The sequence below is a fragment of the Halichoeres trimaculatus genome, unplaced genomic scaffold (genome assembly GCF_033239565.1).
Source record: "Halichoeres trimaculatus isolate MK-OKI-2021-1 unplaced genomic scaffold, fHalTri1.1 fHalTri1_scaffold_14, whole genome shotgun sequence".
Taxonomy (NCBI): Eukaryota; Metazoa; Chordata; class Actinopteri; order Labriformes; family Labridae; genus Halichoeres; species Halichoeres trimaculatus.
Genome location: NW_027437192.1, coordinates 6,932,608 through 6,953,596, shown reverse-complemented (window position 1 = coordinate 6,953,596; position 20,989 = coordinate 6,932,608). Strand labels below are relative to the sequence as shown.

General features: G+C 37.4%; 1 protein-coding gene across 2 annotated transcripts; it reads left to right on the top strand.

Annotated features, from left to right (window-relative positions):
- Window positions 1–223: 223 nt before the first annotated feature.
- On the top strand, window positions 224–12,871 carry LOC141803182 (sialin). Of its 2 annotated transcripts, none has more exons than XM_074687116.1 (11): window positions 224–381; window positions 2,785–2,931; window positions 3,549–3,766; window positions 4,374–4,607; window positions 4,735–4,909; window positions 5,771–5,889; window positions 7,596–7,757; window positions 8,449–8,581; window positions 9,428–9,575; window positions 11,143–11,233; window positions 11,377–12,871. In XM_074687116.1, exons 2-11 carry the CDS (start codon window positions 2,847–2,849, stop codon window positions 11,539–11,541), a joined length of 1,530 nt encoding a protein of 509 aa, XP_074543217.1. In that variant the 5' UTR covers window positions 224–381; window positions 2,785–2,846; the 3' UTR covers window positions 11,542–12,871. The 2 variants fall into 2 exon arrangements, with proteins under 2 accessions (XP_074543217.1, XP_074543216.1); XM_074687115.1 differs by having other exon boundaries at window positions 226–381; window positions 2,788–2,931.
- Window positions 12,872–20,989: the final 8,118 nt, after the last annotated feature.

The window sequence follows — 20,989 nt, the reverse complement described above, 5'->3', positions numbered from 1 at the left end:
TTATGATATCTTTGGACGAAGTCAAAAAACAATGGCTGGAAATATTCTTTTATCACTTTAAGAAACTTTAAGGGGCGGAGCAGCCGCTGGTCATCCACGGAAGCGTCACTTCCTCAGTGTTTGATTTATAATACATACGCGCAGGCTCCCTTCGTTAGCGCAGACGCAGTCGTAGCCAGTCATATTGTTTGTAGATCGGTTAGGACAGTCCATGTTTTCATGTGACTCTCCCTTCCAGTAGAGAAAAACAGAAACAGCTTACTTGTTGTCTCGCCGGCTGTGATGTGGATCCAAACTCCCCAAGTTTTATGATCGATAACAAAGAATAAAACCAACCGAGCTGCTTGGAACAGATGTCATCGGTTTAGAAGACTTCTTTAGGTAAGCTATGTCGAAAAACAATAGATTGCAGCTGCTTTACAGTCATACACTTGTTATAGCAAGTAAAGGCACAGGTAGTCTAAACAGGCTTAGCCTTATGTTGCAATTTCTCAACGTTTTTGACTTTATTTTATGCTGTTAATTTTACATTTCTGTTTTTTCTGACAACAACATTCTCAAAAACCTTTCAGAACTGGACTAGAAAAAAAACAGAAGTAAGAAATTGGATAAAAAATGCTGCAGTTTAAGAAAAGGAGAAATGAATATTGCTGTTTATGTTTCTCACACATGATCACAGAGGAATGCTCAAAGGAATCTTATGGGTATGAGAAACAGTTGTGTGTTTTGTCAAATACAAACAAGGATGTCAGATGGTACAATATATACAATGTGTTGCTTATTGTGTCAACATATACAGGTGTTCAGTTTTTTTTTTGTTTGTTTGTTTTTTGGTTTTGTAATAATAGAGTTATTAATCTGGAAACATTTGAATCTAATCAGGCAAATTATTTTACCCAAAATATACTGTGTATTTCAAGCAATATCAAAATCGTCAATACAACAAGTAGTTTCTTGAAATTGAAAGACAACAAGAGTGTCACCCAATAAATCCTACAGGGTATCAATTCAGCTGTTTTTATTTTATAGTAGATCAGCCAATTGACCCCAAAAGACAATCTCCTGGGAAGATTTTAGAGCTTACTTTGCAGTGAGATAGGGGTATTGACAGTTTACACCATCTCACTGATAAAGGACACTCAATAACTTAGGTAAAGAAGCCAACACCTAAATAATTGACGTTTCTTTCTTGTACTTTTCCTTCTCTTCCCACCAAAACACTTGGTGTAAATAAGTAAAAAAAAATGTAAATCAGTCTAAATATGTGAAAAAAATTGAGTCTCAGAAGAAATTCATTTTATAAAGTAGCTGATTTGTTAATGTGTTGCTTATTTAAATATAAGAATTTTTTTTTTAGCAAAAATTTGGCATCACTGGGTTTGGGCTGCTGATCAAATTAAAAGTAAAATAGAAGTCAACACTGTTAGCTTCAGGTGAAAGGAGTTAGCATCACTCACTTACTTCCTTACAGCAGTTTGTTGACCAAATAAGAATAACAACATCAGTACTCTTTAAACACAGTCACTCCAGTATGAGTGTGCATGTGTATGTGTGTGTGTGTGTGTGTGGCATGTGCTGACTAAACCCTTTTTTGTGCAGCGGTTTCAAAGCTGCAAGCATGATTGTTCATGTTGGATCAAAGATTCAGGCAGCTGACACATTCCTTACAACTACTGAAATGTGAAACTTTGACTGGATGGATGAACATGTGATCGCTGCAGCCCAAAGTGTCTCACTGGAGTGAAAACTGAAGGGTCACTCACAGTCAGTGTCACAGTTTATTGATGTGATAACCTCAGAACGGCTGCCTCACATGATCACTGCGTCAGGTCCCTGTGCTGGGATTAAGTCACCTAAAATCTCAACTGTCAGGAAAAATCCACAACATCCAGCCATCCCACTGTAAAGGGTATCTTCCTCTCAGTTCCTGAGGAGGGAGAGAAGCTAAAGATCCTGCCTTCTGCATCATGTGTGTCACGTTTCTGCCCAGCAAAGCTCATCAGCCGAAAGTTTGGGAAGTGAAACTATGACTCAGTTTCAAAACCTCGGCCTGAAATCGACCACTTCAATGAATAAATCCGTTCAATGTGCGAGTGTCACATGGAAATCTAGGATTTGCAGTAAGTGAAAAGGGGGTCATGCCCACGGAGGAAGAAAAGAAAAAAGGCAAAAGCAAACACAACCATGAACAGACATTATAAAAACACTACTACTTCAAAATTAAAACTGTTTACTTTTTTTAGGGAGACTTATAAAAGAATAATATGCAATTCAAATTAGATAGTTTCAGATTTATCATACTTAAAATATCCTGTCTTACTGATCTGTTTGATAACTTAAAGCTCCCTTGTGGAGCCTAAGTTTTAGTGCCCCCTGTGGGCAAAGCAGTCTTTGAGGATTTCGTCCAGTTCATGTGTGATCAGTGTTTTCGTAACCTTGTAACACTCCAATGAAATATGAAACATGAAACTGGCACTACCAGCAGTGTACATTTAATCACAGGTCTGACTCCTACCCCCGCCAGAGATTTCAGACACTGAAAAAACTATTTTTAAAACAGACTTTCTTCTCATTGATGGTCTTCATTATTATTTTTTTAGTCATAGAAAGACTTTGATATTAATTTGAATCAGTTTCATAAACAGCTAAAATATCCTCACAGGAGCTTTAAGTCCTGATAATTTAGATGCATTTTTTAAAGTTATCTTCAATCTGTTGCTTTCTCACTGTTTGGTTGTGTAAATCCATGCATGTTTGTCTGATCACATCTTTTCATGCACCCAGCAGGTTTTAAAGGACGCCATGACTCAGTGACGTCATTTTAACAAATTCGTTTTTAACCTGTCATGGCGCCACCAAATGGCTACTCCATCAACTCGACCCCTCTGGACGAGAGTGAGGACTGTGAACCCCTCATTAAGAACGATGCAGGTGAGTTCATCTTTGAAGGGTTTTTAGTTGAAGTCCTGGGTTTTCTTAATTTTTAAAAACGCCAAGTTTACCTCATGTCAGTGGCTGTTCAAAATTTTAAATAATTTTTGAAAACTGAACCGTTCTCATTTGTGTTAATAAGACAAACTATAGAAGCAAGATGCAACACTTAAAATCTAAATCAACATTTAAAAAAAATCAAATAAATAAGAAATAATCTTTCCTGCAATATTACTGACTGAGACCGTCTAAGTCTCATGTGTGCGGGGCAGAGGAGCCTCAGAGTAATGTTTGATCTGTTTTTATTGGCTGTTAAGTAAAAGTGTTACACAATTTTCTGGAGCAGCTTCACATCTGTCACAGGTTTGTGTGTCTCTGGTTACTCAGCACATTTTTTATGATCGTAGGTTGTATACACATCAGCACCTCGCTGGTTACAGATTACAGATTACATAAGATGTTGAGGTAACTGACAGTTTATTTCAAATGCTGAATGAAAATGTGTAAAGAATGTGTTAAGAGTTCACCCTGAGAAGATGTAAATATAGACCTATATAAGTATCTATACAGACAAATATTTCACACTGTGTAAATATCTCTGTTTCCTCTGTCGTCAGTTCCTCCTCAGTGCTGCTCGACTCGCCTCAACCTGGCCTTCCTCATGCTCCTGGGGTTCTCCGTGGTCTACGGTCTACGGGTCAACCTCAGCGTCGCAATGGTGGCCATGGTGAACGTCACTGACCCCAAACCAGCTAAGAACAGCTCCATCGTTCACGCCTGTCCTCTCCCAGCAGGGATGGAAAACGACAGCGACACTTTGCCACAACCAGAAGGGGTAACAAGAACGCTGATGGAGGAAATGCCTTCAAAAATTAAAAACTGTTTAAAATTGCCAATTTCATCCATTATTGTGAAAATATGAAGAGAAATATGGGTTGGATTTTACGGAAGGGGATGGTGGCCACTGAAAAAAACAAAAATCCTTTTTTTTTTTCTTTTATTACTATTTTTCTGAGAAAAGAAGTCAGAATTCTGAGATTAAAGTCAAAATTATGACTTGAATCTGAGAATTCTGACTTTTTTTTCTCAGAAAAAAATAGTAAAAAAAAATTGGGAGTTTTTTTAATGGCCCTAATCCTCTTTTATAGGATTTGATAAAAAACCATACAAACAGAAAATGTTTGATCTGTTTCCAACATGTCTTTGTCGTCACAAGACCCCTAAGGTGACCAAACCTGGATAACCATAACAGCAATATGTGCACACTGGTGTTCTAATATCACACTAAATTAAATATCTTGAAGGATTTCTGGGTTTTTTTTTTCTGATATTGGATTGGCCAATCAGTGCCTCCTTAATGTAAGTGGTTAAAGAAAACAGGTACAAAAATGGACCCACATCACCATCTGTAACGGTCCTCCTCTGTCCTCCTCCTCCCACAGATCCCTCAGTACCCGTGGGACTCAGAAACTCAGGGTTGGCTGCTGGGAGCTTTCTTCTTCGGCTACCTGTGCACACAGATCCCGGGCGGCTACCTGTCCGGTCACTACGGGGGGAGCATCTTCATGGGTTTGGGTGTTCTGGGCACAGCCGCCCTCACGCTGCTCACTCCTCTGGCTGCACAGATGGGGTCCTACTGGCTGTTTGCACTGAGAGCGATGGAGGGCTTTGGAGAGGCAAGTTAACAAAGAAACACAGTTATCAATCAGATAACCACAGAGATTACAGAGATTAAAGGCAGGATTCAGGAGCTTTTTCTTTTCATAGATCATATATCCAACTGTTGGGTTTTATGCTCTCCAGGGTGTGACGTTCCCAGCCATGATGGCAATGTGGGCTCGCTGGGCTCCTCCTCTGGAGCGCTCTCGCCTGATGACGCTGTCCGGATCTGGAGCAAGCTTTGGGGCCTTTGTGTCTCTGCCGCTCACCGGCTACATCTGCCAAACTTTAGGCTGGCCCGCTGTCTTCTACCTCTGTGGTGAGTTAAAGGGAAAAAATAAGAGATTTCAATCAGCTGATGAACAGGCTATTATAGTTAAATTGTTGTTTTCAATAGATTGCTTACTCATTTTTTCCCACTCCTCTTCTTTTCCTGGTATTTTCCTGATATTTTGATCAGGTGTGTGCACTGTAAACCCCAAAGTTCAAATTACTCAATTGGATTAAGCTATGGAAACTTAAAATTTGTACTCAAATGTCTGAGTTTCCTGTGTTGAAACTGATGATTTCTTAGTAGATTGAACTTTTGTTACTGTTTCAGGAAGCATAACTTAAAACCGTTAGTTTCTGAGGCTGTGTTTTGTAACCGTGAGTGAGGAAACGATTTGAGACCCTGCTGTACTTCTAGATGTGCAGAAGTGGCACAGGTTGTCTGTGCTCCACATGACATGGACCATTTGTCTGTGCATCACAGCGTGGACCAGCTGTCTACTGTCTTTAAAAAAAATAATTGTTCAACTTTTCTTGAAGCACTTTGAGATTTTCAGGAAATGAAAAGTGTGTTATAAATAAAATTTATTATTAATGTAACTTCAGTTGTTGAGTTAAATTAAAAGTTTTCATATATCATTGCTTAGCTTGCTAGCATTTTTCAAGTAAACTAAACTTATCTGGGTTTACAGTGCGTCTAAGTGTTCAAGATCACTTGTTAAGTCTTCATAGGGCCTTTAAATTATCTCTTCGTAGGGTCATATGGTTTGTTATATCCCTTTCTTACAGTGTGAGTCTCCTCTTACATTTACACGTGGAGCAGTTGTGTTTTGTCAAGGAAACCTTTCAGACTAAGTATTTTTTAAAATGTATACCTCCAGGTTTTGATCTCTGTGTGTGCCTCTGACAGGTGGTGCTGGGTGTGTCTGGGCCATCTTTTGGTTTGCGTTGGTGTCCGATGACCCTCGCAAACATCGCAGAATCAGCCAAGAGGAAAAAGAGTACATCATAAACTCCATCGGACCTCAGGTGAACATAAAATGTCATCAAACAGTTCATGTACTTTTAGGTCCGGTTTACACGACAATGTTTCATCTTAAAACGCTAAAAAAAAATCTGCGTTTAAACGCATAGGGACTGAAAACGCTGTAGTAAGCATGCCAGGCCTGTAGGTGGTGCTATAGCTGTGTTGTCCAGAAGCAGCTTAGGGGAGATATCCACCGAGGTAGAGTTGAGCCGATCATCTGGTGTATTGGTAAATACTAAGTGTGAAAGTGGAACAAAAGATGCACATTTTGTATGAATATAGTCGGAAGATACAACAGATTGAGCAGCACAAGCACAACACGGTGTCTTGACGTTCGTAACAACGGTACTGTTGTCCTGTTGTATGCGCTCGCGCGAGGCGGAGTGTGACGTCATCGTTTCCACTGAAAACGCCGGCTTACCGTTTACACGGCAACGGTGTGGGGAGCGTTTCAGAAAAATCCCACTCTGGAGGCCATTTTTAAAAGTTTGCGTTTTATAGGTCGGCTGAAACAATGTTTCCGTATAAACGTGAGACTGAAACGCAACAAAACTTTTGCATTTCACCATAAAATTGTTGTCGTGTAAACGGCCCCTCAGTCCTTTAGTTCCTGTGTTGAAAGCAAGGCTTATCTTTTTGTAGCACTGCCCATAACAACACCTCAGCCCAGCTGTGTTTCAGAGTGTGAAGAGAAAGTGTTAGATTTGCTTTTGTTTCCACACCTTTACCTCACACCAGAGCTTAAAAAAAACTGCAGAGGGAAGTTTTTTAATTCCCCATCATACTTCCTGTTTTCATTTCCCTCCCTGTTCTCTCTTTTCACAGTCCTCTCTTCCTCTCAGCTGACGTTTTCTGCTTTAGCAGTTGTTTTGATTTTGATCTTGTGACCGAAAAGGTAAAAGGTCCATAAGTGTATAAAAACAAACACGTAACAACGCTCAACTTCTCACCTCTCTGCCAGTGAGTGAGAGTAAAAGTCAACAAAGCACTTTTGAATCTGTTTCATTTTATTTTACGATTCAGGTAAGAGAAGACAAATTATTTGATTTCAATGAAGAAAAAGTAAATTTTCACAACAGAGTTTGAAACAGAGGACAAAAAAGTAAAAGCAGGTTAGAAAAGACAAATAGCCCCAGATTGTCAAGGGGTTTGACCAATCAGAACCAAGCATCTTACACACAGCATATTGTGATTGTCACCAACACTTTAGTCCTACTTTAATGTTATACTCCCTTTCAGCAGACTGCCTGCTACAATTTGGTGTTCGTTGCAGGTTTGTACAACAATTTGTTTCCTGACAGTGTTGAAAATGATGATGACCCAGTTCAAATTTCATATTCCAGATCTTAGTATCCAGAATATTGTCAGGATCTGGATCGTACTTTTACATCTGTCAGAAATTATGGTGACCTTGTCTTGTATTGTTTTGCAAAGCAATCCGACCATTTATGGTGGAGTTATATACACATGCGGTGAAAACAGCCCTATCTCACAATGATAAAGAATCCTTTAAAAAAATTCTGGATCCAGATGGTGATCCAGATCACCTCCAAAATTTAATCACTTCTTCCTAATCTCATTTTGAATATTTCCTGAAAATTTCATCAAGATCTGTTTGTATGTTGTTTATATGTACAAAGGTGAACCCTTATGTTCATTATGAGTGTTGTTGACTACAAAGTCTCTGAATGTGAACTTGGATCCACAGGGTACAGGTCATGGCTGGTCCTTGCCCCTGCTGCCCATGCTGACATCGATCCCCCTGTGGGCCATCATCATCACCCAGATGTGTTCAAACTGGTCCTACTACACCCTGCTCACCTCCCTGCCCACCTACATGAACAATATTCTGCACTTCGACCTTAAATCGGTGAGCTCACAGTTAACTCAATAAGTTCATCACTGCAAAAAACTGAAATCTTATGAAGTGTTTGTGTCTTATTTTCAGTATTAAATGTCTTTTTAGACTTAATATGAGCCACATTCCCCTGACAAGTCCTGAAAAATGTTTTATTTTAAGTTATTTAAAGACAAAAATGAGGTCTGAATTTCTTGCAACTGGTCAAAAAAAATCTACCAATAAAACAAGAGAAAAGTTATTTATTTTACGACATTTTTCTAGTTTCAAGCAAATTTTTCAGCAATTTTTCTTGCTCATTTTTGTCTTTAAATAACTTGAAACAAGACATTTTTCTGGACTCATAAGCTGAATGTGCCTCATATCAAGTGTAAAAAGACAAATTTTATTCGAAATAAGACAAAAACACTTGGTAGATTCCATTTTTTGCAGTGTAACCAGGCTGTTTTATTATGTTTCTTCTTTATGGCTTCATGTTTATGTTATAAACAAATAAATGAAGTCAGTCCATCAGCTGATTTTCTGTTTACAAAACCATTTCTGGTTACTCAGTCGTCGGTGATTTCAGGTGTTTGTTTCCTCATTGTTTACATTCTCTGTCTGCTCTGTTAGAGGACTGTGCGACATGTTTGTTTCAGCATTTTAAAACCTGACAGGGACGTTTAACCTGTACTCATTAAATCCTCTGCTGGTTTGAATCCAGAATGGTTTCCTGTCCGCTCTGCCGTACCTCGGGGCCTGGATGGCCTCCACGCTGTCGGGCGTCATTGCCGACAGCCTCATCGAGCGGAGGGTGTTCAGCGTCACCGCCGTACGCAAGATCTTCACTGCCATTAGTAAGGAAGTGTTTGCTCTCAGATCTTTTTGTGTGTGTCACATGAACACCTGATCATGCAAATAAATAATAAAAATACCCGTCAAAGGGTTTACTTTTTACACCACTTTCTCCTACTTTTGATCAGTTAATGTGACTCTGTTGTAGTGATTAGATTGTGTCTGTTTTCCTGTGCTGGTCACATAATGTCAGAATCTGGATGTGAAAACACCCAAAGTTAAAAAACAAAGCTTCTACATGACCTTTAGCTTCTAAGTTTCACTTTCTTTTAGCTGAGTTTTTCCCCAGAAGAGATTTGACTTATCACTGAAGGAAGTGACTGAATCAGTTTTTATCGACACAGCTTTTCTGGGAAACTTTTTGGAGTTAAATTCTGATAAACACTCTCTAGACAAATCAATATTTTGTCACAGCATGTTGTCGTTTTAAAGATTACCATTAAAGATTGACGAACGTCAGGGTTCATACGATTATGTAACATAACATCACATGTACAGTTGTGTGTTTTGATACATTTTTAAGACCCTAGAAGAAAATAAGTCGTGTTTTCTCTTCTTGAGAAGCTACTAACAGGTGTGGTCACATTTTTTCTTGTTAAAGGTCACACAGTAGTTCACTTTGTGGTTTTCCCTTCTTGAAAATGACTCCTTATCACATCTCCATTTAGAAGGGAAACAGAAATACAAAGGGAACTTGAGAGTGCAGTTTCTGCTCAGGAATCACATGAAATATAACACTAATCTTTCACTCCTCAAGTAATTTAATATTAGAAACACAAGAGAAACTTTAAAACCAGCTCTGTTTTCTCAAAGTCTACACAGATATTCTAACATCCTCCTCTGTGCAGGTCTGTTGGTGGGAGCAGCCTTACTGGTGGCCGTGGCTTACTCCGGCTGCAGCCACATCCTCACCGTCACCTTCCTCACACTCTCCTCAACCATCGGGGGAGTCAGCGCCTCTGGAGTCTACATCAACCAGATAGACATCGCTCCTCGGTGGGTGTTAACACCAGCACAGTTTGTACTTTTGTATTGCAGTGTATCATATCATGAAATGCTGTTTACACCAGTAAAAAAATTAGGGCTGTCAATTAAACAGGTTAATTAGATTAATTAATTACACCGCAAATTGATGTCACCCAGCTCTTGCCTCACTGGCTTCTCGAATCAAATTCAAATCTTTTCTTCTGGTTTACAAAACATTGACAATAACAGCTCCTGCCTACCTGGGGTCCCTCATCCAGGTCTACACTCCTTCTCGCCCACTACGCTCTGCTGGTGAAAGACGCCTGGTGCTCCCAGCCCAGGGCAGCTCCAAATCACTAGCCAGACTCTTCTCCTCTGTTGTGCCCAAATGGTGTGATGAAATACCTAACTCTATACGATCCGCAGAGTCCCTTTCTACTTTTAAGAGATGTCTGAAAACTCATCTGTTCAGGGAACACTTGTGCATTTAATCTGACCCTTCTCCTCTTTTTCCTCAGGGGTAGAATAAGTCAGAAGGTCTAAGACTCAGCTCTTATGATTTTTTAGCACTACTACTGAATGTTGTTGAAGATTGAAGTATACTGTTGCGAAAAAAAACAAAAACAAACTTCCACTTAATGGCAGCACCTGCAGCCGAATAACTTGTAGCACTTTGTCACACTAACTAGGTTTTTCCTTCTGTCTAAATTCTTGCTTGTGTTGTACGTCGCTTTGGACAAAAGCATCTGCTAAATTAAACTGTAGAACTGTAAATGAATGCGTTACAAAAATTTACGCGGTTAACTCATTAGGTGCCAGATATTTTTTCTGTTTTTTTTTTCTTGTTCTGTTTTTGATCCAAAAAAAAGACAAAACGTACTTTTTTTGATCGCGTTCATCTCAGACGCTCCATCTGTTGATCCTCTCCATTATCTCCGTCGTCTTTTCTCACATTCGCTCTGCTCTTTCTCTCTGAACTACCGCAACACATCCTCAGTTGGAGCGTGAGCTGCCTGAACTTTTCTGACTTGCAGCATCTCGCTATGTCTCTGTCATCTCACATCTTCTCCTCATATCCATGCTGAGCTCTCATCCAAAGAGCACACCGCTCTCACCCACAGTAGTTTACGAGCAGGATTTTGATTGACAAGCTCCACCAGACCCCGCATCCCAGCACTGAAAAACATAATTTACTTCTATAGACGCGGTAAACGGTTGCACAACGTCACTGGCAGCGAACACGGACATTTTAACATTGGCCAGTTAAAAAAAATGTGGATTTACAAATCTTCTCTTCTTTGTGTATTTATTTGATTATTCATACACTACAATTTTGTAATGTCCCAGAATTCAAATTCTTCATGAGACTAAAATGTGATTTGATTAATTAATTACAGAATTTGTAATTAATTAATCTCATATTATATATATATATATAAATATATATATATATATATATATATATATATATATATATATATATATATATATATATATATATATATATATATATATATATATATATATAAATGTAAAATTTTGTTTATTTATTTATTTATTTAATTTTTGATTTCATTATTTGTTTGTCCTGCTGCAGGTATGCAGGATTTCTCCTTGGGATCACAAACACATTTGGGACCATTCCTGGAGTTGTAGCACCCATTGTTACAGGATACTTCACAGAGGATGTGAGTTTTTATGATCTAAATATCATCTTGATAATGAAATTCATTGAATTAAAAAAACAGCAAACTTTTCTTTCAACACACTTGCGTTTTTTACCTTCTCACTGGAAACTGTGGTGATAACAATCTCCTTCTGTGGTTTTTAGCACACCCTGGCAGGCTGGAGGAGGGTGTTCTGGGTGGCAGCAGGGATCAACATCGGTGGTGCCGTCATCTACAGCTTATTGGGCAGTGGGGAGATGCAGCCATGGGCCATCACGGAGGAAGAGGCCGAAGAAGAGAGGAACAGGAGCTCGTCAATCATCACGTAAACAGAAATATTTAAAGCTGCAAGAAATCCTTAAATATGTTGACTGAAAATTCTGCTCAGAGGTCCTCAAAGTGATATATACGTCATAAGAATACGTGCCGCTTTTTTTATGGACATGAGATGTGACACATGCAACACATGACCAGGAACAGTTAAATCATGTGTTATTGAAGTTTTTATTTTCAGAGGTTTTTACCATTTGATTCTGCTTTTGTTGCTCCTGTAGAAAATAACTGAACATGTTTTTACGAACATCCTCAAAAAGAAAGACAAAAAACAACATTGAAATATTGTTTTGTATTGGAAACACATTTTAGGCACATTTGGAAGGAAGGTTTTAAAGAGAAAGCAGGAAAAAAAAACACAATAATCAACATCTGCTGGATTTTTACTGCCTTTCTCAGAAGCTTTTATAACTTTTACTCTTGTTGTGTTTACTCCTTTGAATTATGGAACATGGAACAAGTTTAAGCTACATCTTTACCAATAATTACATTCTAACCTGTGACAAATGCATTGTAAACATTCAAACACTATGCAGCATCTCAGGTAAGACCGAAACAAATCATTTTTTGATCTTTTTTATGTTTTGAAGTTTTTTGTGACTGTTAGGGAAAGGACTGATTTTTTATGAACAAATCTCAAATTTTGCAGCTGCATCTGTTTTTATCTGCTTCCAGACTGTTCTATAGGACCAAAAGAAGCACTTTGTACACACTGACATACACACAAACTGCCTTATGTTCAATAATGGTGCAAGATAATCCCATGAGCAAATGTTTATGACCAAATTTTGTTTTGTTTTGTTTTGTTTGTTTGCTAATTTGGATTTTGGTTTATACAGAAACCAAAGCACCTTCAGCTACCAAGACTTAAATACTCTTTTTTTTCTGTTGTTATTGTTAAAGTGCCATAAACAAGTATTTACATACTTTTACTTTCCTAAGCCTGTTGCTTTGCAGTGTGTTAAATGTTTCACTGTCTCAGAAAAATGCTGCAATTGCATCAATTTTCTATTCATAGAAAATGTGACATTTTAAAAAATATCACACATCCTTGTCGACTCATGACGAAGTGCACTGTGATTTTAAACTCAAGAAGTTTTGGAAAAGATGCAATAATTTATTTACCTTCTCTCTGCTTTGAGAATGTTTGATGTGAAAAAAAAATGTGTTCAATATGTTTGTGTTTTACTTTGTATTTCATTGTAAAGAAGAAAAACTTTGTTTTACTGTAAAAATGTAAAGTCTTTCCCAACTAAGTGGAGTCTTTTGACTTGTTATTTTTATATACTTTTCTGAGTGAATGTGTGAAAATACTTTTCCATTAGACCTTTGTGGTGTAGATTGTTTTGGTCTAACAACCAGTTTTAGTGAAACAATAATCAACCCTTTAATGACCTGATTTTGAAATAATGTTGATATTTTTGTGAGATGGTTTTATCCAGAGGTGGTGACTGCATCTGTAATTCCCTTTCTCCAACTGGTCTAGATTGTGTAGATTTCCAAGCTTTAAAATCCAACATAAGTCACCTTAAATTAGACAGAAATCTACTTTTGTATGACAAAGTGCACTGGGTATATGCCTGATCGCAACTCACAACTTCAGATGAGATTATCAGGACCAATAAAGGTTATTTCAAAATGCTAATTTTTTTTTTTAGCTTCCTGACTGGATCGAGCAGGACTAGATTGATTTTGGGCACGTCTAAGTCTTGACCTGTAAATGAAAAATCAGTTTATTTATCACAGTAGAGAGCCATGCCTAAAATAACAAACAAAAGGCCCTGCTTTCCCTGAACTTACTAAACTAAACAAAAATTCTCAATACAAAAAACACATTCACATAAAAAACATGAGAAAACAATAAAAAGGCTTTTCCCACCTACTAAACTGCTTTATTAGAGCACAAATTCACAATCAGTTTAAACTCTACAGCCAGACAGGTGGCTTTGTTTGGAGCAACAGATGCTGGAAAGATGAGCGGGGCTCCAGCCGAATACTGCTTAAATACTGATGTTTCTGCAGCTCTTCCAATTTTAGCGTGGAAATCTCCCATCTGAACCAATCCCCGTTCTCAAACCATTACATTTTTAATCTAGCAATGACTAAAAATGTGCCAAATTGAAAAAACAACAACACTGGCCTAAATGATATCAATTTCTGGGCCTTAAAAACAGACATTTATACTTACGGGGAGTTTTTTCCTAGTTGCAAATCGCACACTCCACCAGCTGTGATTCTCTCAAAATTTACAGAAAATACCAGGGTTCATCTGTCAACAGTTCATCTTTCTTGTGTTTTCCCAATATAACACTTAACAGTATTTCCTTCAAAAATCCAGTCTGTATTAATAAGGGAAAATTTGATTTTTCAAGTTTTCTTTTAGTCTGTATCAAGCATGTTTTGATTTATTTTAAAATCAAATAAAAACACCCAGCAGTAATAACAAGGCTAATGGGAGGCTTTTGAAATTAAATTTGTATTTTTATTTGATTTTTTTAATTTACTTTTTGGCCACTAGATGGTGTAAGGTGCAAAAAGTACCATGACTTGTCAAAAAGACAATTTTATAATAACAGCTCTTTTTATGATAATTTCGTGATACTGGCCTACATTTTAGACTATAAAATTGTGGATTTACTACTCATATGAACCAACTCATAATTTTTTGTTGGTTTTCATCTTCAAAACCCAACTGAGATAACACTTGTTGCTCTCTTTGACTGTCAGTCTCACAACTTTGTCCTAAAAGTTGTCCTGTTTCTTTTAATCAAAAACTAAAATGTTATTTTGTACAAGTTCTTGATACAAACGGAAACGTTAACCAATTGAATATATATATATTTCGCTGCATGGTCACTTATCTGGGAGGTTTCTTTAGTTTGACTTTAATTTTGTTTAATTTGTGTTCAATTTATTTCATTTTAAAGAAAAACGTTAAATTATTCGGTATAACAGAATTTTTCCTCGATGTCAGGAAGCAGTTCGGAGCTTGCATCAGATTTCCAGATGAATTACCCGGATGTTATCTGTGACGCAACCCCTGTAGTGTTACGAGAAATGTTGTCCCCCGTCGCGTTTTTCTCCACGCTTAGTTCTGCTTGTTCTCTGAGCCGTTTTACTACCTCCAAAATTCACTGTAGGCGGATACCACCTTATTGAAGTAATTTATTTTTTGGCGTTGCTAGATCAATATTTCTTTTCATTTATTATGCGTCTCATTACATTATTTCCACCCAACCAACTGGAGGGTTTACGGCAGCTAGCCAACATTATCATTTTTTATGAATGGGGACTAATACTCTGTAACTTGCTGTCGCTGCTGCTAAAATAAAGATGTATACGTTTTTAACTTACATCAATTTTCTCCTGTCGAGATAACAGCACACCAGAGTGATCCCTTTGTATTTATCTTGGCGTCTCAAACTGTATTTGTTACTTAAAGCAATCATAGCCTTTGAGTCATGATGGTAGTATGTTGACTCTGACCTGATAAATTTTTGATGACAGTGCAGTAGTTTGACTGGCCTAGATAGAGCCATGGCATAGCCTATATACTGTTCTTGTATGTAAATGAAATATTTAAACACTGAGACACTACCCTTGAAATGTAATATCAGATATTTTTATTATTATTATTATTATTATTATTATTATTATTATTATTATTATTATTATTATTATTATTATTATTATTAAACCTCTGTATTATTTGAAAACAATATAGATATATAAAGGCATGTAATGTTGTTTGAAAGAGCTGCAGGAAACAGTATTGCCCAGGGCAAGGGTATTGATAATTTTGGTCTTATTAGGTCATCATATCAAAAAAAAAAAAAAAAAAAAAAAAAAAAGAATGAATGAGTCATACCTTTGTGTGTTTTTCTGTCAGCCTAATTTTCCCCACATACTGGGAAAATTTAGCTAATAAGGGCATAGACTCACTGTGAAAACAAATAAAGCGTGTTTCTACAAAATAATGTAGTATTGAACTACTAAACCACCATTAAAGGATTGCAAGAACACCTTTAAATAAAATCACATTTATTTCAAGCATTTGGAGTGAAAATAATGGTCAATTTGATCATGAAATAAATAAACAAATAAATAAATAAATAGATAGATAGATAGATAGATAGATAGATAGATAGATAGATAGATAGATAGATAGATAGCTAGATAGATAGATAGATAGATCTACAGCAGACACATTAAGATGTCTTGAAGAATTCAAATGACAGAGAGACGCCCCTCCTCTCCTCTTTCTTCATCAGCAGAAGTAGGTGAATGAAATCATCTGCAGCACCTTAAGTAAAAGCTTACAAAGAAGCCATGCTGCAGAAGCTAGCCAGGATACCAAATGGAAATACTTTATTTGCAAGTGTGAACTGGGTGTCGAAGGAGCTGCATGCAACAAGAGACGTGGAATAGCTGTGTGTTGCAAATGTGCTGTATTTGCATTAACTGTTTCCTGCCTAGGCTCCGAGTGTAATTGCATGCAGCGTTTTACCATTAACACTCTGATGAAGTAAAACTCCCTGTATGCGCATGAATGCCAGAACTGTGGGATCATCTGATTGTTGGCATCAGTCAGAGGCAATCAAAGCTTTTTCTCTCTCTGCACCCACACAGACATGAGTTTGCATTGCAGGCAGATAAAAGGGACTCTGAAGTATCAAGATTAAGTTATACTACTGTGCAAACTTGTTGATGATTATGTACATACTACTGTCTGTGTTTGTATGGTTAACATATAAGTATTAGTGATGGTAGTAACTATTTGCAGAGTATTACATCAGAGGGCACCGAGCAGCATTTTATATAAAGACAGATAGAATAACCAAACAAAACAAATAGATTTTTATAATGATTTTTTATAAAGTGCTTTTCACATACAGGGGTCTTTAAATAATTTTTTCTTATTATTGTTTTTACATTTCTTACATTAAAATAACCAAATATAAAGATGAACAAATAAATAAATAAAAAATGAAGTTGACCTGCAACCTCGTATTTCCTATAAAAAGTTACACTAAAAAAGTTTTTTCGTAGACATGGTGTGATTTTTATTTTAAGATCCTAAAGAACGACTTATCAAATTTTATATCAACAAATTAAAAATTCACCTTTTTTTTGCTCGTGGCTTCCATAACTCAAAGTTTCTTTAAATAGTCAAATCTTTTCTTCTTCCCTTACACCACCTCAGCACCAGTCAAGTTAATGCTTTTCTGCTTTGGCCAAATTATAATGTGTCCCCAACTTTGGAGTGGAAGTGTGATTTCCTCCTTTCTCATTGCAGAATGTTGATATCCAGTCATCAGGGGAGAGATGTGTTGTCCTCACATAGGAGTGGAAAAGCTTGATTCACGGCCTCACCATGGACTTCAACCTCATCCTACATCAGTGTCCAAAATGGGTGGTGTTGAGTCTGAAAGAGAGCACATTTGAACTTTTAATTATTTTAACACAAAGACTCAAAAGTTGTATTATTATTATTATTGTGTTGGAACAGGGAGGCAAAACTTTGACCACCCTGAAAGTCATGTAGATATAAGGTTTTAAAAAACATTATTACAAAATCCGACTTAATTTGTCTGTACCAAGAGGCAGCATTCTTTTTTTTTGTCAAATGTTCAGATCTTTCCTGTTGCTATGAACACCACACATGCCCAATGACTCATCACTGACGTGCTGCCAGAGAGCGACTGCCAGCCGGCCTGTTAAATCACATTCTCCCTTTCACTCACACTCCTTCTCCCCTCTCCTCTTGTTAGTGCCTGAAATAAGAGCACAGCTGTCGTACTTTGTTCAATCATTACCATCACTGACTCGCCTGCACATGGAGTGACATGTAGAGAATGTATGTTTTCTGTGCTGACAGGTGTGTTGTCTCTGTTGCCTTTATGCACAGATATTTACGATCCCTATGAGCTCAAACTGTAAGATTGATATGATAAGTTTGACCTGGCACTTCCTGATAGGAAACATTGAGTGATGACTAACTTTATCTGAAGTATGACGGTAATAACTCTGAGATCTTGCCTGTGGAGTCACATGGTGGCTTAAAACTAGTGTTCCAGTAGTTTGGCATTGACGACAGAGCTTCAGCCTCCTCCCTTTGCTCTCAGTTAAAAGAGGTCAAGCACTTTGGTGACTACTCTTCAGCTTGAACTGTGAGCTCACGTCTGGGTCGCTGCCAAGTTTCTCTGCTCCACCTTTTGTGGGCAGGGAGGGGTCTCCCTGTCACCAACACAGACTTGCCTTGTTCATGTCCCTCTCTGTCTCTTCACTGTCGAGAGTCCCTCAACCAAGTTTTACCACTTTTAACTCATTTACCTGTCTGAGCAGATTTGTTTGGTGACGGAATCCCTTCTAGACACACACACTACCTCAGACCCTTTAGGGAAAAATCCCTCCCAGGTGGAGAAACCTGTTCGATTTTTATTTGCCCTTAGTGAGAGCTGTCACTGTAGAGTTTCAATGGTTTACCTTCATATTGCACAACTAGTCACCCTTTACAGTATAAAGGCCAAAACTGAAAGTAGATAACATTAATGATTCACTAATAATGTAGGCCACAACCTCACTTTGTGTATTACTCAAGTGGACGGTTTTCCTAAGGGTTAAATCATAAGCCTTTAATTTGTTTAGAGGTCAGGATTGTGGGATTTCTGCCAGAGAGGTCTTTAAAAAAGTAACCTTAAAACTGTACACAGACAGCTGGTTAGTAGAATACATGCTGAGTCAAGCTCAAAGTCAGCTTTGACAGGTGACGTGTGCTGCAGTGTGTTGTTAACTTAGAGAGGGTTACTAAGGGCTGAAAATTACAAATAAAAAGACAAAAGAACAAATCTTTTTGGAGCTAAAACTGATTTTACCAGAGTCTAAATCATGGGTGTACAACTTTTTTCCAATTTTCTGAAAATGACCAAGGGCCAGCTGCTCTTTCTAACATGCTTATTAACCATGAAAGTATCATATGAATGCTCTATTTGTGATTTTTTTTTTTTTTCAGTGATTTCTGGAAAAAACTGTCTTTAAATGAGGTCAAACAGAAACAGACTTGTGCCATCATTGCAGACAGGTTTTCTGCAGCGTTACGTGCTGTGTGGACATCAGCAAACTCTGCTTCTGACCAAGGAACATTTTCTCCACTAGGGGGCAGTGTGAGGAAAATATGTCAGGATGTTTTTATGGCAGGATCAGGATTTTATCAGGATTAATTTTAAAATTTCTTTGACCTACAAACAGCATTTAAAACACAAAATATTTCTTATCCTGCTTTCTGAAGTATTCGAGTCTAGTGTCCTCTAATGTGACACCATTAAAGACTCAAAGATTAATTCAAAGATGTCAGTTGTAAGAGTTGTTGAGTTTCAGCAGAATGTACAGAGCTGTAGATTTGTACAGGTAACCTAAAGTCTGTAGTTTTGTGAGGCGTTACTAGACACACTTTATTTTCAGTAAATGAAATTCCTGAAAAGACAATTAAAACGAAATATCTGGGAGATATCAGGAAATATTAAAAGGCCCCACACTGACAGTAATGACAAAAAAAATTCTGGCCATTGTGTTAAAACTTTGAAATCGAGGAGACCAAACCCCTAAAACTGGGAACGCTGACGTAGACTTGTAAAAAAAAAAAAAAAAGTACTTCTTTAATATAGTGAAATGGCATTTTGTAACCATGTTGGAAAATCTCAGGAAGCAGAGACAACAGGAGCTCTTATTTAATATTCATGCCGCTTTATGCTCAAAAGCCCTTCATAATAGGATCCTACACACAGCCAAAAAAATGCCTGACGTGGTGAGCACAGCACTGGATCACAGCCAAGCCAGGTCACACGAGTCCCACATACCGTGCTCTATAAACTCGCTCAGACCACATTTCTAAGCCTCAGGTTATGAATGGCAGCTATTCACTACTGTGGTAACAATTATTGGCTGCTATTTCAAAACAAAGTAATGCTTTTCAAAACTTGTCGAACTGGTTAATTAATGGCTATAAATCACAGAAGAACAAATTTATGGTTGAGCACAGACTCAACAGGAAAGAAACTCAGTTTAGTTTAAGTATAAATAAGTAGTTTTAACATTAAGATTTTCATGACTTTTGCTGCCACTTCCTTCCTGTCCTCACATCTCCCCCAGGCTGCCCCTCGTCCTGCCCTCATGGTGGCCATGCTCTCCACTGAGTGAGAGCAGCAGCTGCCAAACCCAAGTGGCTGATACCTGAACTGTTGGGAGCGAGTAGTGAGTGTGTGTCTGAGATATATATATGTGCGGGTGTGTGTGTGTGTGTGTGTGTGTGTGTGTGTGTGTGTGTGTAGCAGAGGATGCCAGCTGCCTCTAAACTGGGCTTCATGCCAAAGTGATGTTGGAGGAAGAGGAGAAGCCATCATCTTGACCTCCTTGGAGCATCCTAGTGGCTACAATGGCCTTTATTTATGTTTAACGCAAAGTTTTGTTTTATTCAAATTGAAATTAGTCTGAATCCTGATGTATACTTAGGATAACAAGTCAAGAAGAAGATCATTCAAATGTTCTTGTTATTTACCAAATGAGTGGGCTCTACCTTTGTTTAATTCAACCAAACACTTGTAAATGCATCTGTTATAAATGTAAACAAGCAGCAGATGAGGTGTCTGAAAAGGCAGCATGAGTTCATCTTTTCAGGGTCTGGGCTCTCTTTGAATGCAAATCTCAGATTTAGTTAATCTTGTCAGGCTGGTGAGTCGTCTCAGTATTAACTGCAGGGGTTGGGTGACGCAGGGGGAGGGGTCAACAAGGGTCTAGAAGAAAGACTGTAGGCTTGAGGGCTGGTGAAAAAATAAACGCTGAATTTGATATAATATTTTACAATATATTTGTTGTTGGCCCTGTTAAAATACAGTCAACTTATTATTCTTTTTACAAAAAGTTACATAGTTTTGGACTCATATTCAGTATCTAAGTAGGCTACTCAAAGTTTAAGCTTAAAATGTCCTCTGTAACTGTCAAAACAAAGAACAATACTCAAAATACTGTCTGTGAAAGCGTTAATAAAATGATACTATTTAGCAACACTGAACACATATTTAGGCAAACAATAGGATGCTAAAACATTACATTTGATTCACTCAAGAAAAAGCTTTAAAATGTTAATGTGAGGTTAATTTATTAAGAATTTTGTTATAGCACTGCAACGAGCCTTTCACACAAAATGTTGATGGAATTAATTAGATTTAGGTTGTTGATTTGGTTATTATATTTAAATAATAATAATAATAATAATAATAATAATAATAATAATAATAATAATAATAATAGAAGATGTTTAACTAATATTTTTATTTTTAAATAAAAAAAAAAATTTTTGTAGTATTTAAAAAAAATAAGTCAGAAACAACTTCCAGAGCAATCCGTTCTTCTTTCTGAAATGCTGACCACTTTTGAGCCGTTAAGTTG